The 20,404-nt window shown below is 46.5% G+C and overlaps 2 protein-coding genes across 4 annotated transcripts in view; one reads left to right on the forward strand and one right to left on the reverse strand.

The window, feature by feature from the left end:
* Positions 1-11,039: 11,039 nt before the first annotated feature.
* LOC118631236 (ferritin, heavy subunit-like) lies at positions 11,040-12,217 on the reverse strand. The gene has a single exon (XM_036263554.1). It carries the CDS (start codon positions 11,679-11,681, stop codon positions 11,244-11,246), a length of 438 nt encoding a protein of 145 aa, XP_036119447.1. The 5' UTR covers positions 11,682-12,217; the 3' UTR covers positions 11,040-11,243.
* Positions 12,218-16,085: 3,868 nt separating this feature from the next.
* Positions 16,086-20,404, forward strand: part of KCMF1 (potassium channel modulatory factor 1) — an 81,602-nt gene continuing 77,283 nt past the window's right edge. The window contains exon 1 of one of the 3 annotated variants that reach the window (XM_036262537.1): positions 16,086-16,173. In XM_036262537.1, the coding sequence (XP_036118430.1) occupies positions 16,158-16,173 (16 nt within the window). In that variant the 5' untranslated portion in view covers positions 16,086-16,157. Of the gene's footprint in view, positions 16,174-16,884; positions 16,941-17,659; positions 18,061-20,404 lie in introns of those variants that run through there. The other 2 variants (XM_036262538.1, XM_036262536.1) reach the window with 2 other exon arrangements.

The raw sequence follows: 20,404 nt of genomic DNA on the forward strand, positions 1-20,404 counted from the left end.
AGTCAGTGGGGGCCAGACTTGGCCCATGGGCTGCATGTGGTTTGCCTAGTCCTGAACTAAAGTAATAATAGGAATAATACCATTGAGACCTACTACGTACCAGACACTTTGCAGATAGTATTGCTGATTCTTGCAACCTTGCAGGGGAGATATTATGGGCTCCATTTTACAAACAAGGAAAGTGAGGCTGAGATATTGAGTAACTTTCTCAGGGTCATACCGATGGTGTAAAGCAAAGTCAACAGCTCTTGTTCTTTTGTTATTCCAATGCCACCTCCTGAAGGCAGTCAAGAAGGAAGAGGGCTCTCGTCCCTACCTCCTTTCCTCTAAGCATCCAGAGAGTCTTCCAATCCTTTTGGATCACAGGCACTGATATTTTTACCTTCTACCACTGAATGCATAGGTGAATTTACTGTGAAACTACTGAAGCCTAAGCTTCAGGGTCCATTGTTTCCTGAAACAAAGCCTTCTGAGGTCCTGTGATCAAGTTTTTTGGAATTCAAGATACCAAGGGATTCAATGTTCCAAGAATCCTCTCAAGAGCCTCTCAGTGGGCCATTAGGCATGAAAGGACACGCACAATCCTAATGGGGCTAGAGGCAGATCTGAGGCGGTGCAGTAACTGAGAGTGAAGCCAGGCAACTCCTGGTTAGCAGGACTTCCCAGTGTGGGGAGGTCTGTCAAGCTCATCAGCAGGCCCAGCTTTATATCCATTTGTCCAAAGCAAAGCAAATCCTGCAGAACTGACTGTGTTAAAAACAAGACAACAGGCCCCAAAGGGAGTCACTTATGCTAAGCCCCACATCACCAAATTTAAACTTAATCAGTTTGTGTTCTCCCAGAAGTGGAATCTTTTTTTTTTTTTTTTTTTAAATCTTCACCTGAGGATATTTTCATATTTATTTTCAGATAAAGTGAAAGGGAGGAAGAGAGAGAGAGAAATACCGATGTGAGAGACACCCTGATTGGTTGCCTCCCGCACATCCCCTACACAACTCCAACCAGGGCCAGGGACAAACTGCAGTCAAGGTATATGCCCTTGACTGGAATCGAACCTACAACTCTGGTCTGCGGGCTGACGCTCTAACCGCTGAGCCTAACTGGCCAGGGCATAAGTGGAATCTTAAACCAGTCAATCAAGAATCACCTAATCAACCCAGCCAGTGTGGCTCACTGGTTGAGCGTCGCCCATGCACCAAGAAGTCGCTGGTTCAATTCTCGGTCAGGGCACATGCCCAGGTTGTGAGCCTGATCCCCAGTGGGGGGCATGCAGGAGGTAGTTAATTGATATTCTCTCTCATCAACGTTTCTATCTCTCTGTCCTTCTCTCTTTAAAATCAATAAAGAAAAAAATATTAAAAAATGAATCACCTAATCAGCCCTGGCCAGTTTGGCTCAGCAGTTAGTGTAGCTCCCACTAACCAAAGAGCCATGTAGCCCATGGACCAAAGAGCCTCCGGTTTGATTCTGGTCAAGGGCACATACCTCAGTTGAGGTTCTGTCCCCTGCCCTGGTTGGGCTCATGTGGGAGGCAACCAATCGCTCTCTCTCTCTCTCTCTCTTCCTCCCACTCTATCTGAAGATAAATGGAAAAATATCCTCGAGTGAAGATTTAAAAAAAAAAGACTCACCAGTCAGCCCTAGGTAGGTAATCTGCCTGATAGACCCCTGCCATCCTCTAAAGAAAAGTGACTTTTTAATAACCAGTCACTTTTTTGTCTAGTATAACTTCTTTGTTCCCTCTCCCCTCTGCCTAAAAAGGTATTTCATTTCTAATAGCTCCTCAGAGCTCCTGTCTATCTGCTAGATTGAATACTGCCAGATTCATGAATTGCTGCATAAAAGCCAGCAAAATCTTTAAAATGTACTGTACTCAGTTGAATTTTGATTAACAACTGTTTTACACTCACCCAAGTCATAAATGACTTAAGATTAGAAAGCTATTCGTGTGAGAACAGGCCTAACTGGCAAAATCATTGGCCCTGGTCATTTGCTCAGACTTCAGCACCAGGCAAATCCACAAAGAATACCACATTACAGGCCGGGAATTGGGTGAGTGAGCGAGAACCAGACCACGTGTGACTCCTTAGGGCAGGTACTGTACCTGTTATGCCTGCTGTGACATCTCTAGCAGCTCTGACCTATGGGAGATGCTCGATAAAGACCTTTAAAGGATTAGCTGTTCTCTGGTGATATACCCATTTCTCCTAGGATGAACTGGCAGTCTTTTGGACTAGTGTTCTCTAAATTAACAGCACTAGCTAATAGTATCAGAGCATCTTTATCCTTGGATAGAGTGGGAGCTACACTATAATTTCTCTGTGCAAACCCCACACAAGCCTGTTACATGACTCATTATCTGCAAGCACCCACCTTATTGTATCATCCCAGGGCTCTTTTGCAGAGTATGTTTTAACTCCTTGCTGGGCTTGGGGAAGACTTGGGTGACACACTTGGAATCAATGCAGGCTGCAGGGGCTTTTGCTCGTCTATTTTTTTTTTTAATCCTCACCCGAGGACATTTTTCCATTTTTTGTTCAGGTAGAGTGGGAGGGAGAGAGAGGAACAGAGAGAGAGAGAGAAACATCGATGTGAAAGGGACACATCGAGTGGCTGCCACCCACACAACCAAGCAGGGCCGGGGACAAACTGCAACCGAGGTACATGCCCTTAGCGGGAACCGAACCCGGGTCTCCCAGGACCGCAGGCCGACGCTCCAACCGCTGAGCCAAACCGGCCAGGGCTGCTCGTCTATTTTGTGACTATTCTACTCATTTTAGTATCAGAGGACCTCATTTTCTGAATTTCCTTAGAGCAACCGATCCTCCATAAACCCCATTCTTCACAGAATCTTTCTATGTGGATTTGTGTGTGTTTGCAGAACTTTATTTATGGTTTTATTAACGCAAACACAATGTGTACACAATCTGTCTATTCATTTTCTTCACTGTGCAGCTTGGCGTTGGGATTGGTGACTCTGATGGCCAGCTGGGCTGCTCTCCCCACAATGGCTTTGCATTTCTTTGAAGAGACGTTGTGATCAATCCGGGCACAGTAACATTTGTTGCACATCGGCCCCACTTCAAGTTCCATGATGTTGTGGACCAGGAACTTCCAAAAGCCACTGAGCAGCGCATGCTTTGTTTTGTTGTTGCTCCCATAACCCACGCTGGGCATCAAGATCTGGCCTTGAATCTTCTGCGCACCTTGTTGGCCGTACCTCTGGGTTTCCACCAGTTCTGCTTAAATTTGACGTATCGGTCTAAATGGTGCTAGATGAACTCGGTCCTCTTTTTAACAATCTTGGGTGTCACGAGGGGTCTGAGGGCAGACACGGTGACCCCTGTAGGCAGTGCCGAGGAAGAGAGCGGGTTGTGAGGTTTTTAAGTGGGTGTATGATTTTTAGGCATAGCTGTGTTACCGGAAAGGGGACCTGGCTCTTGGCGGGTCTACCTAGGGCCAGGTCAGTAGAGTGTGGGTTCTTCGTGCAGGAAAAGTTCCACAACACGAGTCCAGGTGAATTTTAGAGGATGTTTCTTAAAGCTGGGGACAGTGAAACAAGGCAGGGCTGGGAAATGAGCCTAGGCTGGTCCGCTTTGGCTCACTAAGGAGTCAGAGAAAAGGGGGTCTTGGGGACAGGTTCAGGGGCTTTGCCTGGGATGAACTGTCACTGCCCATTGCTGCCCTGGCTGCAGGCCTCCTGGGGTCCCCTAGAGTCTAGGAGATGGGTGCCTGTGGGGGAAGGAAGGCGGGAACGCAGGTGTGCTCCTGGGAAGGAGAGTGCACGATGGGTCCTTTGTCTTGGGGTTTTTATTTCTCTCTTGCAGGTGGGAATCTCAGAGGAGGTTTCAGCAGAATATTCATCAGTTTGCTACGTGTGCTCCTTCAGGGTGGTGGTCCTCACTGATTGGTCAGCGTCAGGGCAGGGGGTCCTCCATCATTTCCTCTGGCCCTGGTGTTGCCCACCTGGTTTTGCTGCTTTTCTGGGTCTGGAGCTGAAATACAACCGAGGCCTAGACGTTACCTCTAGGGAAGTGGGCTCTGTACCCACTGTAAATCACTCTATCAGTTTGCTCAGCTATCTGTCTCAGACTCCCTGTTCCACTTGTCCTGCCTTACCGGCCTGTCTTATTGGAGCAAGAAATGTTTTCACAAAAAAATTTGGCAGCTTATGGAGATAAAACATGTTGACAGCAAAAGCACATCTGGGGATCAGGTCACCTGGGCTCTGGTTCTGGGCACATCATTCATTTCACAAGTAAGCGCCCAAGCCCACTGCGAGAGCCAAGTGTAGCGCTGTGCTGGAAGCATGTAAACAGAGACACAGAGACACTCCGTCCCCAGGGCAGCAAGGTGGGCAGAGGACATAGTTTAATTGCAATAATGGAGAACTGTAAAATGAATTGGGAGCACTTCCTGGGGTAGTTTTCCAACTTTATTGCACCATTAGGATCCCTGGGGGGGGGGGGGTCTTTCAAATGCAGATCCTTGGGCCCCACCCCTCAGAAATTCTGATCCAGTTAGTGTGAAAGTGCTCGAGGACTCTGAAGCCTTAACCAGTGCCCCCTTCCCCAGCCCCCACCAAGGTGATCCTACCAGAAGTGGCCCCAGCACACTAGAAGGAAGGGCTCAGAGAGTGGCTCCCAAAGGCAGGGGTCTACTTTGATTTTTTTTTTTATCCTCACCCAAGGACATTTCTCCATTTCTTTTGTTCAGATAGAGTGGGAGGGAGAGAGAGGAAGAGAGAGAGAGAGAGAGAGAGAGAGAGAGAGAGAGAGAGAAACATCGAGGTGAAAGGGACACATCGAGTGGCTGCCACCCACATGACCCAACCGAGGCTGGGGACAAACCGCAACCGAGGGAGGTACGTGCCCTTAGCGAGAACCGAAGCCGGGTCTCTCGGGACCGAAGGCCGATAATCTAACCACTGAGCCAAACTGGCCAGAGCTCTACTTTGATTTTTAAAGGAGAAAGCAGTAGAAACTTACCAGACACAGAGGCACAAAAGGGCATGACCTTACCTTCCACTTTGAGAAAATGAAGGCCATGAGAAATGATTGCCAGAGCTTCCTGCTCTACCCAACTGACTTTATCTCTATTGAAGACTGTGAGCACAGCCCTGGCCGGATTGGCTCAGCGGTTAGAGCGTCGGCCTGCGGCCCAGAGAGACCCCAGAGAGACCAGGGTTCAGTTCCGCTAAGGGCATGCAGTTTGCAACCTTGGTTGCAGTTTGTCCCCGACCCTGGTTGGGTCGTGTGGGAGGCAGCCACTGGATGTGTCCCTTTCACATTGTTGTTTCTCTTTCTCTCTCTTCCTCTCTCTCCCTCCCGCTCTATCTGAACAAAAAATGGAAAAATGTCCTCAGGTGAGGAAAAAAAAAAAAAAGACTGTCAGCACAGCATGAGGTGTCTTGCCTACTGGTGAAAGCTCATCACGTCTGGGCTGGGCTCCTCCTCACTCTTCCATCCTCCCCCTGCCCCCTTGTACACAGACAGGAACACAAGTGCACACACACACTCTTCCTCTGTCTCTAAACACTCTGGAGTGCCCCTTTACTCTGGGCTCCCCTCCACTTACTACCTTTTACCTCCCATTTATCTCAATGCCAAGCTTCTTTAAACATAAAAAGAAAGAAAAAAAGAAACAAAAGGGCTATGAAACTAGTACATGTTTGTTATGGAAAATTTCAAAATTAAAGGGGAAAAGGCCTTTTATATCCACATCATAAGTTCTCAAGACACCCTTAACATTCATCAGAATGGCAATTAAATTAATTTTATCACCAGAATGTAAATGCCTCAAACATGGGGACATGCTTTTTTCATCCTGTGTCCTCTGTAGACACAGAACTCTCAATAAATATGTACAAATTAAACAAATAACACAAATTGTCCATATTGAACCCTAAAGAGTCTGACATCCATCCATTTGCTTTATTAAAAATCAGATATGGCCCTGGCTGGTTTGGCTCAGCGGTTGGAGCATTGGCCTGCAGACCAGAGAGTCCCAGGTTCAGTTCTTACTAGGGGCACATACCAAAAAAACTTCCCCAAAATAAAACAACAGATATGGTATCATGCTATATATACTTCACTTAGAAAAAGATTGGTATATGTTTGAAACATGCTTTTCTTTATTTTTATTTTTTCTTTATTGATTTTAGAGAGAGAGGAAGGGAGAGGGGGAGAGAGATAGAAACAATGATGAGAGAGAACATCGATTGGCTGTCCCCTGCATGTCCCCCACTGGGGATCAGGCCCACAACTTGGGCATGTGCCCCAACCAGGAATTGAACCGGCGACTTCTTGGTGCATGGGTCGAATCTCAACCACTGAGCCACACAGCTGGGCTGAAATCTGCTTTTTTTTTTTTTACCGAAAATATACCACAAATATATCTCTAGCTACTTTGGGGTTGAATAAACCACAATTTATTTAGGTTATCCTCAATTTTAAATACTAAAAAGGACATTGTGGTAAACATCCTCAGATCTAAAATCTTTGCATATATCAATCATGATTTAAAGAGATGAAATGAGTTGAAGCTGGATTGCTGTATCAAGGAATGGGTAAGTCTATGGCATTCCAATCTGTTTTGGAATGGTTATAATAAGTCATGTGAATAAATATTAAGAAAATAAAAACAAGATTAAAAAAAAAAAAAACAGTGGGGAGAGGGCTGTGATATTGGGTAGAGTGTTCAGGAAAGGCTTCTCCGAGGTGATTTTAGATTAAGTTACCATATGACAAATCAGGTACAAACACTCCAGAGGCCCTGAGGCAGGAAAGAGAGACCACCCTGGTCCTGGCTGGTTTGGCTCAGCAGTTGGAGCATCGGCCTGTGGACCAGAGAGTCCCGGGTTGGGTTCCCACTAGGGGCAGGTACCAAAAAAATTAAAAAGAGAGACCACCCTGCAGCCAGGGCAACCCGTCTGAGACTGGCCACACGGCGGGGGGCAGAAGACAAGCTGAAGTAGAGACTGACCCTGCAAAGACTTTAGACTCTGCTAGGAATTTGAGTTAGTCTGTAAGAGATGGGAGCATTGAAAGTGAGCCACTAAAGGGCTTTAAGCAGTGGAAGAATATGACCCAATTTATGATTCTGAACAAAGACAATAGCAAGGAAACACTTCCAAACATAACAGTATTTATCTCTGGGTGGTAAGGTTATAAATGATTTCTCATTTTTTCTCTATGTTTTTCTGTATTTTCCAAATTTTCTCTAATGAGCATGTATTACATTTATGGTTTTAAAATTTTAGTCAAAAGAGCTAACTGGAAAGCCATAGGAAGGACTGTGGAAGGCAGTATGATTGTCAGTGAGGTACCAAGACCACTCTGAGTCTCAAGGAGACTGGAATGGTTTGGTGGCCACGGTAACGGAAAGGGGTGAACCTGACCAATGTTTAACGCATAAAACTCACTGGTGACTGATTGGCCGTGGGAAATAAGTGGGAGGGGAGTCTAGGATGAGAGCTGGCTTCCATCTTGGATGACTGACTAGGTTGCCGGTGATGCCTAGGGAGATACAGAAAAAGCACAAACACAGGAGGGGAGAGATCACAGAAAATGAGTGGCCCACAGCATCAAAACCAGCAACCACAGGACAGGTTATAAAGCTGATGAAGAGATCTTGGTCAGTGATGTTCAGTGGTTAGAGCATCGGTCCAAGCACCAAATGGTCATGGGTTTGATTCTTAGTCAAAGGCACATAGCTGGGTTGCCAGTTTGATCCCTGGCCCCAGCTGGGGCATGTGAGGGAGGCAACCAACCGATGTGTTTCTCTAATATCGATTTTCTCTCTCTCCCTCTCTTCCTCCCACTCTCTCTTAAAAAAAAAATATCTATCTATCTATCTATCTATCTATCTATCTATCTATCTATCTCGGGAGCCCGGCCAGTGTGGCTCCGTGGCCGAGCGTTGACCTGTGCATCAAGAGGCTGCTGGTTCGATTCCCGGTCAGGGGTCATGCCCAGGTTGTGGGTCTGATCCCCAGTTGAGGTGCATGCAGGAGGCAGCCAATCGATGTTCTCTCTCATCGAAGTTTCTATCTCTCTCTCCTTCTCCCTTTCTCTAAAATCAATAAAGAAAAAAAATTTTAGCCCTGGCCGGTTTGGCTCAGCAATTAGAGTGTCGGCCTGCGGTCGGGAGAGACCTGGGTTCGGTTCCCGCTAAGGGCATGTACCCTGGTTGGGTCGTGCGGGTGGCAGCCACTCGATGTGTCCCTTTCATGTCGATGTTTCTCTCTCTCTCTCCCTCCCACTCTATCTGAATAAAAAATGAAAAAAATATCTTCAGGTGAGGATAAAAAAAAATTTTTTTTAATATATATCCTTGGGTGACTAAAAAAAAAAAAAAAACTGAGGAAGAGGAGTGACAATGCTTTCAAGAAGTTTGACCCTAGAGAAACAATAGGGCAGTAACCAGACGGAGTGCAGGGTTGAAGGAGTGTTTTCTCAGTCAAGGGAAATGAACTAGCAGAGGTTCAGTGGCTGCAAGTACAGATGTTAAGGGTATGGCTTAAGGAACATGGTCATGAAGTGGGATCATAAGCAGACGTGGGATTTAACTAGAAAAAGGACATCTCAGATCTTTTGGGAGTGATGGCAGAGGCAGCAAGATGCACATGTTCCCCTGGAGGCTCATAGGGGGAAGGGGAAGTTTTTGTTTTCTGAATTTTACTTCCTCTGTGCATTAGAAGGTTAGCTATTGGGCATATGGATGAGTAAGCAGTTGAAGCTAAGCAGTAAAGGTTTATAATAATCTGAGAATGAAAGAGCATGCTGATCAAAGATAAGGACTGAAGTTGACCTACTAGATTAAAAAATATATATATTTTTATTACCCTGGCTGGTTTGGTTCAGTGGTTAGAGCACTGGCTCACAGACCAATGAGTCAAGGATTCAATTCCAGTCAAGGGTATGTACCTCAGTTGTGGTTTGTTCCCGGCCTTGGTCAGGTCATGTGGGAAGCAACCAGTCAATGTGTCTCTCTCACATGGATGGTTTCTCTCTCTCCCTCTCTATCTGATGATAAATAGAAAAATATCCTCAGGTGAGAGAGAGAGGGAGAGAAACATTAATGTGATAGTTACACCAACTGGTTGCCTTCTGCATGCCTCCCACTGGGGATCAAGCCTGCAACCTGGGCATGTGCCCTGATTGGGAATTGAACCTGGACTCTCAGTCCATGGGACAATGCTATATCTACTGAGCCACACTAGCTGGGCAACCTACTAGATTGTTTAACCACCCCCCATTATCTGTACTTTCCATTTTTTGGTTGTTAATCCTCACCTGAGGATATTTTTCTATTGATTTTTAGATAGAGTGGACGGGAAGAACAGAGAAACACCTTGATTGGTTGCCTCCCACACAACACTGACCAGGAATTGAACATGTGACCCTTTGGTCCACTGGCTGATGCTCTAACAGCTGAGCAAAACTGGCCAGGGCCATTCCACTCCCCCTACCTCCTTACACACTGTGTTCTGCAATCCCGGATATAGGTGGGGAGAAACTGAACCACGCAATTGATTCAGGATTGGAAGTTTGCAGAGCTGGTGAACCTTGAGAATAAGGGCTCTAAGGAGTGGAGAGTTATGAATGAGAATAGTCTGAGATATCACGTGTTCAATAGCCAAATGACTCTGCCTCTGCTTTGGGTCTCCTGCTCACCTCTGCTAGAAGTGGACTCCAACTGCGCCTGTCTCACTGCTGGATCCCGCCCGTGCCAGCTCCTGTACATGCAGACTGCAAATGCACCTCCTGCCAGAAGAGCTGCTGCTCCCGCTGCCCCACGGGCTGTGCCTGCGAAGGAGCGTGAACAGGTGCAGCTTGTAGGGGAGAGCCTGCTCCCAAATGTAAATAGAGCAACGTGTTCAAACTTGCATTTTTTTTTTTTTCATTCCACCCTGAACCGTTTGCCATGTTCCCTTTCCTGTGAAATACGTGCAGGATAATAAAAGTTGTTGACTTAAAAAAAAGAGCCCTGATGGTTTTTCTCCGTGGGTAGAGCGTCAGCCCGTGGACCAGAAAGTCTGGGTTTGGTTCCCGGCCCTGGTTGGGGTCATGTGGGAGGCAACCAATCGATGTGTCTCTTGTGCCCTGATGCCCCCTCCCCCAACTCCACTATCTAAAAATCAAAGGAAAAATATCCTTGGGGGAGGATTACTCCCCCAAAAAGAATAGTTTGAGTTGACCATAGGGTACCCACTGGGTCAGGAAGAGAATGAGGTTAAAACAAAACAAAAACAACAAAACAGCCAAGTAGAAAAATCAAGAGATTTGGGGTCCTAAAGAAGTAAAACAGTAGATTTAGTGGCAAAGTAAGAAAACTGGAAAAATAGTTAATAAGACAGGAAGTCATACATGAGCCGGGATCCGGTCAGGACAGGGGAGTGGGGGGTTTAGGTACAGTGCACATGGTTAGATTGGAAACCAAGGCTCTGCAAGGCCAGGCTTGACAATACTCAGGGTGGCAGAATTTGAGATGAAAACTGTAAAGCAAGTTCAAGGCAAGCTGGGAATGTGACTGAGGGTGATGGAGAGCAGAGGTAACCAGGTATCACGGGTCTTTCTCACCCTTTCTAGGTCTCCAGGGAGGCAGCAGGAAACTAGTTAGGAGCAGGGCCTCTGGAACACACAGGGGCTCAAACCCTGGCTCTGCCAGTGACTAGGTTTGTGGCCAAGTCAATTAACTTCTCTGTGACTCACTCACCTTACGCGTAAAATGAAGATATAACAGCACCCGCAAGTCAAGTGCTTGTAATGAGGCCATTTATGCCACAGCGCTACTTAAAGGCAGATTCTAACTTTCTGGTTTCAGAACACCTTCATACCCTTAACAATTACTGAAGACGCCAAAGAACTTTTCAAAATGTGTATTATATCTATTGAGTTTTTAATCTCTTAAAAATAAAACAATTTCTTAGTAACATAAGTATTTTTAAGAAAAGTAACTATTTCAAAAGAAGAAAAATTTGGAAGTGTGGCACACTGTGCAAATATCTTTTTTTTATAATGCAAAAACAGGTTTATTTGTACACACACTAATAAAGGAAAGACATCTTCTGTCAAATGGAGACAATTAAGATTCTTAAGTAGCTGATTTTGGGACCTACTACAATGGGAAGACTTGCTCTGTTGCCTTCAGATGTCTGTCTCTTTACCTGACACTTGAGCAGGCTTTTTAAAAGGGTCTTCCTTCTGGGCCTGCTTTTCTAATCTCTTACGATATGCAAGCTATTGTTCCAGGTAGTTTGTGTTCCTCTTTTGTTTATCCAGGTACTTTCCCATGAAATGTAAGAGATTGGTTTCCTCGTTGGCAGAAGCCATGGTCTTCAGGTTTTCCAGGAGGTTGGTTATCTCGTTCTCCAACTCCAGAGCAGACTCTAGAGCTTGTATTCCAGTTCCCCAGTTATCTATGTCAGGCCTCTTTATCACCAGAAGGCAGATTTTACTCTCCTGTTTTCTTAGATATCTTAGGAATTGCTTTGCATGTTCCCTCTTCACCTCAGCTTGGTCTTCAAAGAATGAGGCAAAAAGAGGTGCTCCTGTGTCTTGGTTGTAATAACAGGCCATAGATAAATAAGCATCACTGATGTGCAGCTCATAAGATGCCACATGATTAATAGCAACCCTACAGTCTTCAGAGAGGAGGTTGTGCCTCGGGGATGCCATCTCAGCGTCAGAGAAAACCAGGCAGAAACAGTGCTTGTGCAAATACCTTTAATGTCTGGTTTAACTGAAGACAGCTGGATTCTCTTATCTGCTTCGACATTCAGTCTATTGAATTGTGCTGTTTGAAGTACACAAGAAAACCCAAGCACCTCACTGACCCTCTAAAAAGGGTCTTGAGGACCCTGGACCACACGTGGAGAATGTGTTTTGAAAGCTTTCTTCCAGCTTTAAATCATTAATTCATTCATTCACCCACTGGATCCCAGAGATAGAAAGGAATCATGGGGTTGCCTGATCTGGAAGAGTTTAGCTTCGAGAAGAGATGCAAACTAAAAATTACAGCACAGCACAAGTGAACACAGAGGAGGAAGTTACTGGTATGCCTGAGAGGCAAGGAAGGTTTAACAGAGTACAGGGAATACGAATTTGGGTTGTATTTCCTGTGCTCCCTCTAAGCCAGTGGTTCTCAACCTTCCTAATGCCACGACCCTTTAATACAGTTTGTCATGTTGTGGTGACTCCCAACCATAAAATTATTTTCGTTGCTACTTCATAACTGTAATTTTGCTACTGCTATGAATCACCATTGGAAATATGTGTTTTCCGACGGTCTTAGGTGACCCTTGTGAAAGGGTCATTTGACCCCCAAAGAGGTCGTGACCCACAGGTTGAGAACCGCTGCTTAGAGTTTAAGCAGAGGGAAGAGCATATGCAAATGCCCAGAGGCAGGAATCAATACAGAATAAGAAAGCACAGGGTACTTTGGCAGAGGAAGGAAAAGTCATTATGCTGGAAAAGATTATTGGGCCTTATATGATATGTTACATTTCACCCTCTAGACCACAGGATGCTGGGGTAACAAGAACTTGTTTTTCCTTTTTAAGTCAGGTTCATTGAGATATAATTCACGTAGAAGTAAAATTTACCCTTTTGGGTGTCATGACAAAGGTATACAGTAAACACAGCCACAACCAAGACATAATATATTCTCATCACCTCAAAAAGTTCTTTATCGTCGATCCCCAAACTCTGCTACCTCGGCTGCAGGCAACTGTTAACCTGATTTCTGTCCCTATAGTTTAACTTTTACTTTGAAATGATTATACACTCCCAGAAAGTTGCAGAGAGGGTCCATGAACACAAGCCCCAGCTCCTTCCAATACTAACATCTTACAAAACTACAGGAAAATAGCAAAGCACAGAAATTGACAACACAATTAATTAGATTATAGACCTTGTTCAGATTCCACTAGTGTTGACATGCCTTAGCTTGTTTAAAGGAACATAACTGGGCCGGAGTATGCAAGATGGGTTGGTGAAGCAGGGACATGGAAGAAAGAATTCAAGGAGGTACAGGGAGAGAAGACTGAAGGAAACATTTCTGGAGAACAGACATTATTTGATGAACTATTTGGTATAAGTATTTAAATTAATACTCTTTTTTGGAAATGAAATCCCCAAATAACCATAATATTCCTGCTTACTCTTATTCAAACAGGAAAAAAAATTTTTTTTAATCACTATCTTCATTTTCTTACTTTTGCATGATTATAAACAATGAAATAACTGTCAAAGACCTGATATTCCCTTGAAATTGATAGTTACCTGTTGGTTCTCATTAACAGAACTAGCTAACCCCCCAAACTAAAACCTTTATACTTTTTTATTCCTTCCTGGAGTTCCATATTTTTGTTGGCTCCAGCATTGTTAGCTGACTATAGTATTAATAATGCCTTGTCTGGCTGGTGTAGCTCAGTGGTGAACCAAGTTAGGGCACATGCCCATGTTGTGGGCCTGATCCCCAGTGGGGTGCATGCAAGAGGCAGCCAATCAATGTTCTCTCTCATAGATGTTTCTATCTCTGCCTCTCTCTCTAAAATCAATAAAGACAAATTATTAAAAATAATACTAGCCCTGGCCAGTTTGGCTCAGCAGTTAGAACATAGGCCCTTGGACCAATGAGTCATGGGTTCGATTCCAGTCAAAGGGCATGTACCTCGGTTGCAGTTCAACCCTGGCCCTGGTTAGGTCGTGCAGGAGATAACCAGTTGATGTGTCTCTCTCACACATCGATGTTTCTCTCTCTCTCTCTCTCCCCCTCTCCCTTCCTCCCTCCCATTCTATATGATGATAAATGGAAAAAATATCCTTGGGTGAGGATAAAAATAATAATAATGCCTATAACTTAACATACTTACAAACATCATTTACTCATCATAAGATTGTAGGGTGCTCTCTTCACTTTTACAGGCCAAGAAATTGAGGCTCCAGTGTTTGGTACCCAAGACCACATACCAATACTGTAAAATGCTTAGAAAAGTGCTGGCACAGGGTATGCACGCAGTAAATAAATGTTAGCTAGCCTTGCTTGAAGCCTGGTTCTCTCCACCCCAATTACGGTCCCCACAAACTTCTTTCAACAGCTGTGGTGTACTAAACAGACATAAGCTCCATACATGCAATGGAAGTATTTCTGGTGACAAAATCCTCATTTAAATCCGCTTGAAGAGAGGGAGAGGGAGAAAGGAAGAGGAACATCAATGTGAGTGTGACAAATAGGTTGGTTGCCTCTTCCACGTGTCCCCACTGGGGTGGGGATGGAACTTGCAACCCAGGTCTGTGTCCTTGACGGGGAATTGAATGGGAGACCCTTGGGTCTGCAGGCCAACGCTCTAATCACTGACTCAAACCGGCCAGGTCTATGATGAGCTTTTCAATATCTTTGAAATCAGGAAGTATCTTAAAACCAGATTTAATGAAAATGGGTAACAAACTGTTTTTACTGTGTCCTGGGTTAGATATTTTATATACATACATCTTAGTACTTAATCCCAAATATCTACCTATTAGTATGTCATTATTAATATTATCATATGTAATCTTGCTCATTTTAAAGAAGGCACAGGGAGGTTAAGTCATTTGCTCCGGGTCACACAGCTAGTTATGGTGGACATTAAAAGTAACCCTGGAGCAAACAGTATCTTATAGCTCAAATTTCAGTGAATTTGGTCTAGGGTCACAGTTCTATTTTATGCAAACAGACAAAAAAAGAACAATTTCAAATATAAGAGGGTAAATTAAAATAACAACCCAAACCAAACCAAACAGAAGGAACGAGGCTCACTCAGCAAGGTTAAACAAACTGTCCGGGTTAACACAGAAGACATCAGAAAGAGTATCCCAAAGCACCATCTACTTCTACCAAACCACACTACCAACAGACACGTGGTAGGGGGCAGTATAAATATCTGTTGAATTCTTGTCTGGAAACAAAGTTGACAATGAAGAGGGTAAAAATGTAAAAGAGAGGTGAAAACGGAAAACTAGTTCGCGGGTAGGAAAACACACACACCCCAGTTTTCAAAGCGCGCGCACACACACACACCCCAGTTTTCAAAGCAGAGTGTTCAAGATGAGCCGAGGTGCAGGAACAAACTTCGCGCGCGTCCCGCCGGACACCGGGCTGGCGGGCACGAGTCTCCAAAGATGGTTCCCGAGCAGGCGACCTTGGAACCCAGCTGCCAACCCGGCCGCCTCCGGCTTCCTCCGGCGCCCACGCCCTCTCGCGATCGCGAGTCGCCGGGCATCACCGGACGACCACCGGAGGCCGGCCGCCTTTCCCCGCAGGGGTGCTGGCTCAAAATGAAACAAACACCCGTCCCCGGGCGGGAGCCCCTCGAAGTCGCAGCTAGGGGCCGGGAAGCAGCGGCCGCCGGCGGCCAGCCCGGCCCGGCAGCGAGGGCGCCCTGAGCCCAGACCCGGGCAGGCCCAGGAGGGGCTGAGGGCGGCGGGGCGGACGGCGTCCCCCGGGCCGCGCGGGCAGGCCGTGTCCCGGAGCCGCGGCGCGGGCGGCCCGGCATTTCCTCTTCCTCCCTACGCGCGGCGTGGCGGCCAGACCGAGGCCGGGCTCGAGCGCCGGACCCCGACCTGCTGGAGAGCGCGGGCCAGCGCCGCGCCCCGAGCCGCCGCCGCCGCCGCCGCCGCGCCCTCCGGCCGCGGGGCCTCCGGGCGGCTGGGCCCGGCGCGGGCAGCGAGAGGCGGGGCCGCCGTGCGGGCGGCGGAAGGAGGCGGAGGCGGAGGCAGAGGAGGAGGAGGCGGCGGCCGGGAGCTGGGGGAGAGGGGCGGGGGGTAGGCCGGGGAAGGGGAGGAGCGGGATTTCAGGAGCGCGGCGCCGCAGCCGGGAGCCGGCGGGCCCGAGAGTGACCGAGTCACGGCGGGCGCCGGCGGAGCCGTGGCGTCGGACCCGCCTCCTGGAGGAGCTCAGCCCCGGCCAGGCCCGGCCCCATTCCCGCCCCGCGCCGCCTCCCCGCCGCCGCCGCCGCCGCCGCGGGAGCGCTCCCCTGCCCACCCCGCCCCCGCGGCCGAGCCCGGGAGTCGAGTGGGAGTCGGCCGGCCGGCGCGGGCAGTGCCGGGACCCCGCGGGGGACACTGCAGCCGGAGCCCGGGAGGGGCCGCGTCGCCACCGTCTGAACTAGGATGTCCCGACATGAAGGTGAGCAGCCCCCGCCCCCACCCCCACCGCCTGGGCCTCGGCCTACCCCTCCCGGGCCGGGCGCCGCGGAGGGCGGCCGGGAGGCAGCGGAGACTTCGGCCGGGCCCGAGCCGGCCCGAAACGCCGGGCCCGGGAGCGGGCGAGAGTCGGCGGGGAGCCGCGGCGCCGCCGCTGTAGCCGCCACGGCCGCGGCCCTGAGCTGGGCCTGGTGCCGGAGGCGGGGCGGCCGGGCCGGCCGGAGGGTTTGCACTGTCATGGGGAGGGGGAGGGGAGGCGGCGGGGCCCGTTACCGGCGGGAGCCTGGCCCTTGGGACTGATACCAGACGCCGCGGCCCGCCCGGCCGATCCCGGAGCCGTGGGCCCCAGCGCGGCCTAGCGCGCCCGCCACCCCGGAAGGGCCCGGCGCGGCCGCCGAGCGGGGCCACAGGCGGAGGCAGGAGACCGAGGAGCCGGCTCGGGATCGGCGGGCGCGTCCAGTCGCCGGGAGACGACGGCGAGTGCTCCTGCCTGCGGCAGACCGCGGGGCAGGCGGGAAGGCTCTGCGGCCGGGGAACGGGAAGCCCCTGCCGCCTGGCCTCGCGGCTAGGCCTCGGCGCGTCCCTGGGCTCGGGTAACCAAGTTCCCGGGGCGGATCCGGCCGGGCCGCGGCGAGCAAACTCTCTGCTCCGTCACCTGGTCGCCCCGGACTCGCTCCTGGCCGGCCACGGGCCCCTCTCTCGGCGTGCACCACCTACCTAAACCAGGTTTTGGTAAATGATCGTGGTGAGGTCTGTTAATGATCAGACTTGGATTTGAGACTTAAAAACATGATTGGGGTACAGTTGTAAATAAGTAGACAGCTCTAGCCCAGTCCCAGGGCACAAAGAGAAAAATGTTCAGATCGATGTATAGGCGTTGCGCTGGTAAAAAATAAGTTAACTTCAGTTTACTGCCATATGGTTTAGAAAAGGGGGAGGGGATTGTGTTTTCTTTGTTTCACTGCCACAGGTCTTTAAATAAAAAGTATTAAGAGACTTGGCCAAAACTTTATCCTGGTAAGGTTAATGCAAGATTGTAGAAGTGGCTTGAAAGTGTTGTGTACTCTTGATTTTAAAATCCTGTATAGGTGATGTAAGAGTGGAGAAAGTTTAGTGAGTCACATTAGTGTGTACTTCACACCCGTTGGAAGGATAATCTTAGGGAAATACAGGCCTTAGAATTTTGAGGTTTAAAAACTCAGATTGATTAAAATGATATTGAGAGCAAATTTCACAGTTTGCATTACTAATTGCAAAGTTGAGATTGACTCAAAGAATATTTTGGGTTCAAGGATTGTGTATTTTGAAAGTCACAAAATGAACAGGAAATACAATGTACTTCACTTTGTACAACTGTGGACATTGAAATAGTAATATACTTAGGCTCCTAGACATATTTTCCATATTTTCCTACTGAATGGAAATATGTTCCCTATGTGTAATATAAAAGAAATTGTAATTGAAGTTAAAATCAAATTTTAAGTTGGAATATTGAAGTTTATCTTAGATTGTACTTGTGTGTACATTGACCACCTTCAAGACAAAATTAACATGAGCAATGGCTGCAGGCCCTCTTACTCATAAGAACTGGGAGAGTTAAAATTACAATATCATAGCAATGGAAGAACAGTGTTTTAGACCTACCTCCACCCTTTTTATTTTTATTTTTAAATGGATTTTTAGAGAGAGAGAGAGAGGACGGGGAGAGAGAGAGATACATCCATTTGTTGTTCCACTTATTTATGCATTTACTGGTTAATTCTTATATGTGCCTTGACTGGGGATCAAACATGAAACCTTGGCCTCTTGGGAGGACACAGTAACCAACTGAGCTACCCGGCCAGGGTGATGAGACCCACTCTCTTTGCAGGTAGTTCCAGACTGAGTATTCTAATCGAATAGTATCCTGGGAAGATTCCCTTATCCTCAGTAATCTTTAGAAGAGTGGTTTTCAGTTCGTGTGCAGCAAGAATTTTTAAAATATGTAATACTTGATTTGCCAGGGGTACTGATCTCTTTTCCCTTAGATCCTCAAATAAAAAAAATGACAACAGCCAACACAATAGTCGTCCAGTGTGAATGAATCAAAAGTATATATATTGTTTGGTCAGATCGGCAAAAAAATACATATTTTGGTGTGCCACAGAATTTTAGTAATTAGTTTATGTGTGCCATGAGTTTAAAAAGGTTGAAAATCACTATTTTAGAATAATAAAAATGCCACAGTGCCAGTATTCTTTAATGTAGCATTCTACAGTCTAAGCCCATTTCCCCCTATTTGGTCCTGTGGAAAGGCATGTATGTGGCTTTGAAACAAACATTATTTTTTAGTTACTTGAATATTAGGAACCTTAGGACATTAATAGCACACCTTTTCTGTTACATAACACCAGATGTTTCTGAAAAAGAAACATTTCTATAATACATCGGTTGAAGACTTGTACAATATTTGACAAGTGATTATCTTTTAAGAGTCTAGTTTATGGCTTAAGGTAGGAATGGCAGTCTTATTAAGAATCACATTTAAGGCCCTGGCCTGTTTGGCTCAGCAGTTAGAGCGTTGGCCCAGGGACCAATGAGTCATGGGTTCAATTTTGGTCAAGGGCACGTACCTCAGTTGCTGTTCGTCCCAGCCCTGGTCAGGGTCATGCAGGAGGCAACCACTTGATGTGTCTCTCTCACATCGTTCTTTCTCTCTTTCTCTCTTTCTCTCTCTCTCTCCCCCCCCTCCTTCCCTCCCTCACTCCCACTCTATCTGATGATAAACGGGAAAATATTCTCACATGAGGGTTTAAAAAAAAGAATTACATTTAATTCATTAGATATTTTGTGGAATATTGTTAGTTCCGGCTGCCATTACTTTCATTAGTAGGAATTTAACCTGTCAACAAATATAGGGTATGACACCTTCATTTTAGTTCTTTTTTCGCCTTTCTATTTTTGGGCTGACTCATCCCATTTCTTTTAGTATTTTTTTAGTGGTATTCATCCATCCACCTTCAAATTTTCTATAGTTCTCGTTTCCTTTCAATAATGTGACCGAGAATTGGATGTAGTAGTCTGGTGAAAGATATGAACTGTGCTGCCTATAATGTTATTTGCGTTGTGTTTCCTTGTCAGTGCCTTCTCTATGCATGTAGTTTGTTACTTTGTCTTCGTGCCCACTCTAATGAGTTGCACTATATTATGTATATGTAAGATGTAACTTTGGACAACACAGCTCCAAGATGGACATCTATCAAGCTTAGACCTACTTCTGAGAAAGGAGATGCGGCCAAGAACGCAGAGAATGCTTTTAGCTCAGGGGTCAGCATACCTCTGTGAAGAGGCAGGTAGTAAAGATTGTGGCTTGCTAAGCTGTGAGGTCAACTCTGCCATTGTAGTGTAAAAGCAGCTGTAGGCAACATGTAAATGAATGAGCACGACCATGTTCCATTTAAAACTTTTATTTATAGACACTGACATTTTAATTTCATATAATGTTCATGTGTCATGAAATATGACTTAGGTTTACCATTTAAAAATGTAAAAACCATTCCTAGCTTATAGACTGTGCAAATACAGAAGGTGGCTGAATTTGGCCCAGTTTGGCCTAGGGCTATAATTTGCCTTCTTTTACTCTAGACTAGAGAGCTTTAGAGAGTTGATGGAAATGGAATTTTGTATTCCATCATTTCCTTTGGGGTAATGGGGAATGAGTCCATGGACTAAACCAGTTATGTACCTTGGTTTCCAGCAGCACCATGTAGATTGGGATAGAAGTAATTGTTCCTAGGGCTGGGCAGTAGGCCACCCCCTTTTCCAGAACCTGTCTAGTGGGGATAGCAGTTCTCTATATGGTCTCCTACTTGCCCATTATGACTTTCCCATCCAGAGTTCCAGTTCCAGGGTCTCTTTTAATTCACTTCGTAATGTTGTTATGTTAATAAATATTTCACAACATTAGTGCCCAATTACTTAATGTTCACCATACTAATACCATGTCACTGTAGTGAAATCAGTTATTTTCTATGTTATTTGTAAGAGTATTTTTTGTTTCACTACAAAATTGCCTTTTAAATACTTTTAAAATATGTTATTCAAAGCTTAAAACCATTTAATAGCTTTGCAGATTTTAATAAAACACATCTAATTACTCACTGCTTATTAGCTAAAATGAAGTTATGAATGTTCTTGCATGAGTTGGGACCTAACTGACTACCCAGAGTTGGGAA

This window comes from Molossus molossus, unplaced genomic scaffold (genome assembly GCF_014108415.1).
Source record: "Molossus molossus isolate mMolMol1 unplaced genomic scaffold, mMolMol1.p scaffold_m16_p_15, whole genome shotgun sequence".
NCBI lineage: Eukaryota > Metazoa > Chordata > Mammalia > Chiroptera > Molossidae > Molossus > Molossus molossus.

Coding starts and splice junctions, on each gene's coding strand:
- LOC118631236 (XM_036263554.1), bottom strand. CDS start 11,681: ATGGCATCCCCGAGGCACAACCTCCTCTCTGAAGACTGTAGGGTTGCT.